Raw genomic sequence first — 9,961 nt, 5'->3', positions numbered from 1 at the left:
AATGAAAAGTTATACCACTAGATCCATTTAGGGACAATTGTCCATATAAAGGATGTGCAAGATTTGTTACAAAAAGAAAAGGGGGCAAAAAAAAAAGAAGAAGAAGAAAAAGAAGCTAGGGAAGACTAGGTAAGGTCCACGAGCAATCCCTTGGTGGCTCATTTGCATGGTAGATCCTCACTTTGAATTAGGGGCAAATCCTTATGGTCTTAGTGCACTCGGTTGAAATTCTAAATATTAACATGTGTAGATAATTCTTAACTGCTAGTATTAATTGATGAGACAAGCTAATGTACTGGTGGGTATGAGATACCCTCATTTACAACTATTTGAACAAAAATTTACAAGTATTTGAACCAAAATTACAACATTGAGAACAAAAGTTACCATATTCATTTACACTATTTACATATAGTTAAACAAAAATTACAACATTGACAACGAATTTGTTCAAAAGCTTGTAAAAATGTCGTAAGAGGTGTAATTACCCTTATTAGAACTAAGATTACAACATTGACAACGAATTTGTTCAAAAACTTGTAAAATATTGTAAGAGGTGTAATTACCATTATTAAAACTAAGATTACACAAAGTATGACTCAAATTACAACTTTGACAACAAAATTTGTTTTTACTTTTGTAAATGTGGGTATGAGATACCCACCACTACACTAGAATTTCTCTTAATTGATATGAATTTTATCGGCTAGACTTAACGGTTTTAATCGAGACAAATACAATTAAACTCAACAATTTGTAACATCGGATCCTAAATGATTTTTGAAAGTACTCTCAAGAGAGCTAAAGATAAAGCAAATTTTGGTCACAAGTTTCTTACTCAATATTGTCCTGAATGGAGCTTTGTGGAAGATTCAAGGAACCATAGGTGAGTTTTGTAAGCGTCTTAAAGGACAAAGCATCTCATATCTCTACTGAGCTAGTAGTGGGCTGGAGATCACATGTGAGACACAGCCTACACTTCTTGGTAAGTAGTTGTGTGAGGCTCTCGAGTGTGTATGACTTACTAGGACGGGAATGGAATCATGGTGTTTTCTGGCGTGAACCAAAGGTAATGTCGACAAATATATAGAGGAATTGCATAAAAAGAATACCAACTAACATTAAAATAGTTCACAACAAAGAGGAGGGTTCAGAAAGAAGGAAAGGGGAAGCAAAACTGCCAAAACATGTGTGGAGGGATGAAACCCAAAAGGCAAGTGACAAGCTTTCTTGAATGTCCCCAAATTGGTGAGGAGCCATATGGTTAATTCACAAGTTGAGCGTTGAGACTCTTTGAGGCTTTGTTTGGTTGGTGTGGAATTAAAACCAGAAGAAAAGAAGTAAAGCTATACATATTCTCTATATAGACTGCATGATCTTTAGAGACAACATTTCGATCATTTCACTTGTGCGACAATTGAGATTTTATTTTTGCTAAGATGTAATTGGTACAAATAGTTCTATCAAGCCCAAAGCCTACTTATTAATTTATCGTATCCAATTGGTCACAGTGAACTTTTCTAATATATGCATAGGATGAATATGAAGATGATTTATGAGAGATAAAAAATGAATGGCTATCACCAACACGGAATAGCTCGTTTAATGGATTTTATTTACACGAAATCTCCTCAACTGTTCATTTTTCAATTTAAGGGATCGATCACTTAGTAAATTGAATAACCATTCTAGGGCTAATGTCCACCCGGTGGACTGCGGTTTTAAATGAATGCAAGGCACATTCGGACAACATTGTTGTATCATTCAACAAATGCAATCAAATTTTGCAAAATCCGAATCGCACTATATGTCTACTCTGCGAACCATTTTTTTATGGGGTCTCTAATTGGCTAATGTTCTTTATGGAGTAGTGGTGGTTGAAGAGTTGCTTACATGTTAGGTAAAGTAAATTTTCATACAAATAGCTAGAAATTAATAGCAACTATGTTGCAATGAAATCTGCTTGACTTTCTTTTTTATTGGGGAGTTAACTTATCGCCGCTGGATAATTATATTAATTAGTCAAGAGGTCACCATGCCAAGCCAAACAAATAGTTGTCAATTACATCCCTTATCCTTCTCGATCTAGCTAGACAACCAACTGCATGCCCTAGCTTTCTGCTCAATTGCATTCCGCTGCTTAATTCCATAATAATAGATGTGGCTATATCTTGACGTCCCTTCAATAATAATTAAGTCGATTTGAGACTTATACAAATTGTATAGCTTTTCAGTAATCAATTAGGGTTTTCATATATGGCTAGGGTTTGGTAGATCTTAAATGAGGGACTAGACACTTGACCGCGATCACGTAGCCTTTTCAATCAACTACGGTTGGTGTTGGTTTGGCCGTACATACATATAGTTGCATGATGGAAAAGAATCGACGATTTGGCACTGTGGCAGTACATATATATAATATATAAGTATTGGCAATTTGGCAGCCTAATCGAGCTGATTGGTCCTCACATAATGCTGCGATAGCTATCGATCTAGTGTTTGCTAGGCTTGCAAGTTGAAAATCAAGCTACTTGTAACTTTCTAAAGGCGCAATTACCGTGAAACCCTATTATGCCTCGTTTGTCTTACAGAGTTTGGTCAGTTGGTCTAAAAATGATAATATGTGTATTTATTGAACATTATCGGACATTGTATCATGAAAATCTTATACCATTAATTCTTTGAAAAGGGCAAAAAATAATAGCTCAAAGATCGTTCTGACTTCTGCAAAGTGAAAGCAGTAATGAATTAAGGAATAAGTTTGGATATTTATGAGTGATTCTTACGGAGTTACGGTAACCAAAACTCTCAGCACGACCTTATGTGGTGATGAAGAGAGATTATTCAGAGCACCGCCGTGCACTTGCACCAACATAAATGAATGGTTAGATTGCATTAAATACACTTTTTGTTTATTAAAAATAAAGTTGATAATAAATATCAAGGGTTGAGATTATTTTATAAGGGTTGGGTCACTTACACCGTCGGTGCATAGAATAATTTCCAGGTGATGAAATAAAATAAAGTTGGCTGGAAATAAAGGTGAAGACTGAAAAGGAATGAAGGTCGTGGTAGGCTATTTCGGTCTTCCAAGAGAACAGAAGGAACATAAATGAGCCTTTCAAAAAAAAGAACATAAATGAGAGATGACTTCTTGCAACCACAAAATTAAAGAGAAAATTGCGTGGAAAAATTAATGTCATTGAAATTGAAATTGAAGATGATTAATCTTAATTAAGAGCAAGTAAATAATGAAAGTAACCAAACAATACTAAACATCAGTAAAGGTAATTACCTAAGCAAAGTAGGAGTATAAAGTATAAACACACGTTCATATATTCATATATCTGAAAGGGCAGCACTACATCCCTTCCTCTATTCAGAGTTGATATTCTGCTGCATGATCTTTTCTATATTATTATTGATTTATTGTGCTTGTTAATAAACCAAGCGTACCGTTGGAAATAGGCATATAGAAATGGTCAAGTGAACCAATCCAAAAGTATGGGCATCTGAAAACCTTATCGTAATTGGTTTTGATAGTTCACCATTCAAAAATGTCAAAGTTTTGATATGAAAGTTCGATCTCCATCCAAATTTATAGTCTTGATTCAGATTTTCTCAATCAAGAAACCAAAACCAAAATAGGGTTCCGAATGTCCAAATCTAAGTGTGTCAACAATTTATATTTATATCGAATATTAATATGAGATAGTAATTTATATCACGTTTACTTATACGTGAGACTCAACTGTGCAATGGATTTATGCACTAAATATGACAAGAAACGATCGATCGGTTGCATCCACATTCAAATCCAATCTTCCCGAGGTTAAAACTTACAAATTTTATTGTCTCAACCCACATAGTTAGGCAAGTTCAATGCTTAGAATTCCTGGTTTAGGAACTTTCAACATACAATGTCGTAGTTAATCACCACCAAAATCGATTTCAAGCCGAGACTTGCTCTAGAGAAGTGAGAAATAAGACTAGGAAGTCAAAGGGAGAAAGTTCTTTTCAATAATAATAATGATGATGATGCTAGTGTGTTAAAACTTTGAGGAGAAAAAGAGTGGAAACGAAAGGATCAAATTGCTGACTCATTCTTGCTTTCTACGGTTTTTTTTTCAAGGTCATGAGCCGGCTAATGAACGTAAAAATGGGTTTGTTTGTTTCTATTTAGTTTCATTCAAACTTCCGTTCAACTTGAATTGTGAGACTATGAATTAAGTGGTTGTGGCACTCACTCTCACAAAACCTTACCCTTTATTCCTTTACCTTGTACTTTTTAATCGTTTGTTCCGTCTCTTTTCTAATCTCATTTTCAATGGAGCATGAACCGATCCACCGACTATATGGCCCTCTAAAATTCTCAACTATAAAGGCCAAGCCAACCCAAATTTTGCTATTATCCTATTCAATGTGTTTGGTGATTAGGTAACCATTAGAAATAAGTAACACGTACAGTAGATAGTAGTGATCGAATGGGATAGATACTACACAGGAGATGCACACCCATGAGGGATTTAATTGTTGTTAGCTTTCTTCAACCTTTTGCCAAAGGTAAATTTGTCATGTTGAATGGACATTTCCATTGAAAATGGCAAAGGAATTAAGGGTACTCAATTAGAAAGCCCAATCACACATAGTTCACTTAATTGGAAATTGGAAAGAGAAAGAAAAAGGGTAAGAAGGAAGAAAAAGAAATGTGGCAGTAGATTCTTCCACCTGGATATCTTCGGTCATTTTGTTAATTAGCATACTTATGCACTTTTTTTAGTTTTGTTTTAGATATGGAATAATAAATGTAGGAATATATCGAGCATTATACACAGAATATTAGTATGATAAGTTTGACATAAAGAAGGAGGGAATTCACCATTCACGGCTGAAGCCCGCGTATTGTAATAAATAATTATTAATTAGTTCTATCTAATTTTTTCTTAAACAGAAATGAGTTCTAATAATGAGATCAAAAGTTACATAATAGACGTCATTAAAAAATAATTATTACTAAAAGCGGGCAACTTCTCCCAATAGATATCATGACTGCCAATCCAAGTCCCGGACGACGACCTGCTCGGGAACCTACTCTTGCCTCGAAAACTCATTATCCATACAACACTAGCAAAACTCGATCAAACAATACCAATAATCCAACATTGAAGCTTGAAAACGATGAGATAGTATTCAGTGCACTGACCTGCATTATACACTAAGAGAAATTGACAGTTAGATAATATGAAGTACATTTTTTTGTTTAAAAAAAAATTGCCCATAAATATCAATGATTGAGATATGTTGGATATGCTAATTTACTTATACCGCTGGTGTATAGAAGAATTTTTCAAAAACTATTAATTATCGTGTTATTGGATATTTAAAACACAACGACAACTTTTTCCCTTAATTTATCTACACCTACATTGTATCTGCTTCTAGAAAACCCTCTTTATGGATGTATGTACCTAAAATGTTGAATCTATCTCAACTATGTCTGTAAGTACTAAATACCATTGAGCACATATTGGAAAACAATTAATAATGGCATGACCACACACACTTTACTATCCACTTTTTTACTCCAACTTCTAATTGGTTTTCTGTTTTTACTCTTTCAGCTAACAAATTATTCTTCCCTACACCCAAACTCTCTTCTCACACAGAGACATATTCCCAAAATAAGTTTTTATAATTTTCCACCCACATGGAATTGATGGGGGTGTAAGTTGGCTTTGCCTAGTTCTAGACAAACACTAGAACAGTCTCAGAATCTCTCTCATGTAAGCCATGATACAAATACATCTCATTAAATATCATTTAATGATTTTGTCATAATCAAAAGAATTAAAATGATCATGCAAAGAAACACAATTATATATTGTATGATCTTGTTGTATAAGTTATAGGATTTTCTCAATGATTTTAAGCATGGTGAAATGTCTCTTTATTTCACCAAATTATAATCACATTAACCTCTTGAAAGTTGAACAAGGAAACCCTCATCCCCACACTGCAGTCCAACTACAATATATATTCAAATCTTATTTTTATTTGTTGCCAAATTCAAGTCTGACTGAAATCCACCGTCGACAATTCAAGAAAGTGGTATAATATATACGTGGGACCTTCTTTGATCTTCATTTTGTTGCTTTCTTCTTCTTTTTCCCCCTCTTTTTCTCAGAAACTATTCATTTTTTTCCTGATCAGATATTTGTATGCTTTCCTATTTGGTTTTTCTTTTCCACAAATGGCAAGTCCAAACCTTTATAAAACAAAGATAACTCCTCAAATAGTAATTTTTTTCCATATTTTGAAAAAGAGTGTTTTGATAGCATTTCTTAGTAAGCTACCCATTAAGTAATATTCATCCAAACTTAATTTCTGAGTCATTGCGTTATTATTTGAACTACTTAAAAAAAGCACAAAAAAGTGAGAAATAAGAAAACTTAATGACTATCCAATCTCGATAAATGACAACCTCTAGTTATTTAAAAATGACAGTGTGCAGTGAAGATCCTTTTTATTTTCATTTTTCTTGTTTTTCTCTTGATGCTAGCTTTATTAGCCCTACCCTATTCCTATTGACGGCTAACCTTTTGCTTTTGGTTTTTCTCCATAGAATAGAATAAATTTTCTTAGTGATCTGATCGGCCCAACCACAATAAGAAAAAAAAAACAATTCATCAGTTGTTCCCTGAATTTTTCCAAATAAATATCAGTTTTTTTTTTTTTGGTTTCATAAAGAGAAAATTGATTGTCAAGGAAAACTAGCTCAATTGGGTACCCAGAAAAGTGGATTTTACTACCCACTCCCAAATATGCTCTGTATATCCATAAATTTATTAAAAAAATTAAACCAAAAGGTCAAAACTGCTATTTTATGCCATTAAATACAATCTAATAAATATGATTAAAAGTTTTCAATCAAATCTTTAGCCTCTCCTGGGAAGATACTTTAGGTCATTCCAGACCAAAACAACAGTAAAAAATAGTAATGTTCCCAGTAAAACAAGGATCTTGGCATTTTGCCTTTTTCTCACAAACAATCAACCTTTTACAGATTTCCCACATGTGGAAAACACAATTCAAAGAAAACTCTGATTCACCCTAAGGGCTATGGTCATTAAATGGAGTCGCCCTCTGTTTGAAATCTCTACTGGTTGTTGTGCAGAGATCTGTGAAATGTAAGTAAAGCTTTGTGAAGACAGTATCAGACAGAGACAGAGACAGAGACAGAGTTGTACAGTTGCAGATGAGGAATTAGCTTCCTCTTCTCTCATGAACTGTAGAATGTCAGTAGTAAGCAAGAGACTTGCTTTTTCCTTTAAATAATAAATTTTCATGGGTTGCTCACCCTCTTTTGAGAATGACTTTTTCTCAATTAAAAAATGCAAAAAGAATGGCAATAGTTGAGCTTGAACTGCTTGGAAACAGAGCAAGCACATAACCAGAATCAATGTGTAAGCTTGAACTTCTACAGTGACAAAAAGATGAACAGAACCCAGAAAATTTAAGTTATTTCAAGTTCCTGAATTGTGGGATGTTCTGAAGTACAGTTAGAAATTATGAAAGAAACAATGTTTATGATCATACCAGAAACCATACAACAAGTTCAACAGATCCCATAAGTACCCAAAATTGCCAAAAAGAAAAAGATTTTACCTTTTTTTCTGATTCAAAGCTATCTCATATGTGCGAAGAAGAACTCATCAACAGGGTCAATAAACACTTGAATTCATCGCCTAATTGGGTTCACAAATTCAGCATCAGAAACCGCAGAAATCTCGATTTGGCTCATCTCATCATCATCAACAGGAGCAGGAAGATTAAGATCTATCATATTGTCCCCTATCTTTGCCAAGCTTTTTACAGGAGGAGTATAATGATGAGTGTTATTAATGGCTGCGGAACCTGTCACATGTGATCTCTTGTGTCCACCAAGCGCTTGCCCAGATGAGAAGACTCTGAAACAAACAGGGCATTGATGGGTTTTTGCGAAAGAAGAACTGCCTGCATTGTGGTTAATTTTTGGGTCGGGTTCGGGCTCGTAAACAATGCGATTCGGATTTGGATTAGCAGCAGCAGCGGCGGCGGCTTTAATCTTCTTGTGACTCGCTCTGTGCCCGCCAAGAGCTTGATAGGATTTGAAGACTTTCTTGCAAGTTTCGCACTTGTACTTTCCCCGACTACTTTTTGTTCTTTGAAACTTGATCAGTTGTTCCTCGGATTCATCACTGTCGTCCAAGGATCTATATAATTCAACTTCAGCATCCTCGTCTTGATCATCTTGTTGTTTATCTTGTTTTTTCCATTTGTCTCTCGATAACATCATGAGACAAAAGGCTACATCTTCCTCTGTTGTGGCATCAGAAATTGAACTCACCGGTTCTGGCTCTACATTATTAGCACAAGAATCTATCTTGTTTTTCAGCTTAATTTTCTTGAAGGCTTCTAGGTGATGTTGATTAAGCTTTGGATCATGCTGGTGGTATTGATTATGAAGTTGATGTTGATGTTGCTGATGATCGTCATGATGATGATGATGATCAAACATGGCCGATTTCCGAGTCCGCTTGGACCGTCTCCGAGTTGGGTTCTTGGACGACTCGGTCTCACTCTCTCTGTCCTGAAGAACAACAGAGCCAGCATCCACAGCAAAAGAAAACTCATGATCTACTAATCGAATGCTCCTCTTTGGATTTTCTCTAAGCCCGTAATACAAACCTTCTTCATCTTCTTCTTCCTCCTCCTCCCCTTCTCCTTGTTCTTCTTCTTCATCATCATCATCATCAGAAGAAGAAGCTGAAACCGAGTCTATTTCATCAATGAGCATTTGATCATGTGGCGCTTCTTCCTCCTCCTCCTCCTCCCCCCCTTCTGGATTCTGATGAATCGGAAGGTTCATCATGTGAGACCTCATATGACCCCCTAAAGCTCTGCCATTAGAGAAGCTCCTCATGCAAAGCTTACACTTGTGCTTCTCCATCAAACCCAAACCCCAACACAACAAATAGAACACACCCCAAAAACCAAAGAGTGTTTAAAACAGAGCATAAACAGAGAGAGAGAGAGAGCTAGCTATACCTTTCTGTGAAGAGCTCACATGCTCTTCCTTCTTTCTTTCCTTCCTTCCTTTCAGAGATAGTGGAAAACTAAAAATGAGTAGGTGACAAGCATTCCTCCACCAAGAGAGAAGAGAGAGATATATACAAAGCTCCAATTTTTTTTCTTTTTCCTTAAATCAGAAAATCCCTTTTTTCTGTTTTCTTTAATTTTGGATTTGTCCTCATAAAAACGGCAAATTAAATTAAGAAAATTAAATTTAATTCAAAGCGTATGCATGAAGGTTGAAAACTTTGAAGGAGGCGACATGTAACATGCGAAGCTTGCCCGTTTCTGTATTTATTCCTTCCTCACTCTCTCTCACCACTCCTTTTCCCTCTCCCCAGAATGCCCTCCTCTGCCTAACCAGAAAACAGTAACCTCCGAAGGGGCGGTTCGGACATTTCGAGTATAATGTACCAGAATAAACCGGTGGCTTCCTTGTCCAAGTCAAGGAAACTGCTGGGGTTTGTTGTAACGACGAAGCTGAAATAAAAAAAAAAACTATGGTTGTCCCAACTCCCAACTTTGTTTCTTAGCCTCACCCGCGGCTCACCTGTAGGAGGTGTTACGTCCACGCGTCGTGACCGTATCAATTCTTGTATCCTGTGGGGCCCACGTAAACCGGTACGGTTACTGGGAAAGATTGAAACTGAATCGGATTTATTTATTTTCGAGATTCTCTGAAGGCTTTATTTTGGTGCCGGTGATGTTAGGGCACACCGTCAGTGTTGGTAGCTTTAGCATGCCGGCTGTTTTTTTTTTTTTGTTTTTTTTTTTTTTTAATTTTTATTTCCACCCTCGAAGAAGAAGAATTAAATTTGGGGTCTTTGAGGGTGTTAATTGGTATTAATTG

At 35.7% G+C, this 9,961-nt stretch overlaps 1 protein-coding gene across 4 annotated transcripts; it reads right to left on the bottom strand.

The window, feature by feature from the left end:
- Positions 1 to 4,906: 4,906 nt before the first annotated feature.
- LOC112186778 (zinc finger protein ZAT1) lies at positions 4,907 to 9,541 on the bottom strand. 4 transcript variants are annotated; one of them, XR_005805053.1, is made up of 2 exons: positions 7,666 to 9,541; positions 4,907 to 5,215 (listed from the first exon to the last, which is right to left on the bottom strand). XR_005805053.1 is itself a non-coding variant. In XM_024325291.2 (1 exon), the coding sequence occupies exon 1, from the start codon at positions 8,987 to 8,989 to the stop codon at positions 7,739 to 7,741; it is 1,251 nt and encodes a 416-aa protein (XP_024181059.1). In that variant the 5' UTR covers positions 8,990 to 9,540; the 3' UTR covers positions 7,495 to 7,738. The 4 variants fall into 4 exon arrangements, 1 of the variants encoding a protein (XP_024181059.1); XR_005805055.1 differs by having other exon boundaries at positions 4,907 to 5,203; XR_005805056.1 differs by lacking the exon at positions 4,907 to 5,215 and adding an exon at positions 6,919 to 7,178.
- Positions 9,542 to 9,961: the final 420 nt, after the last annotated feature.

The sequence above is a fragment of the Rosa chinensis genome, chromosome 1 (assembly GCF_002994745.2).
Source record: "Rosa chinensis cultivar Old Blush chromosome 1, RchiOBHm-V2, whole genome shotgun sequence".
Classification (NCBI taxonomy): Eukaryota; Viridiplantae; Streptophyta; class Magnoliopsida; order Rosales; family Rosaceae; genus Rosa; species Rosa chinensis.
The sequence above is the reverse complement of the archived record's forward strand: the minus strand, read 5'-3'. Positions and strand labels throughout refer to the sequence as shown.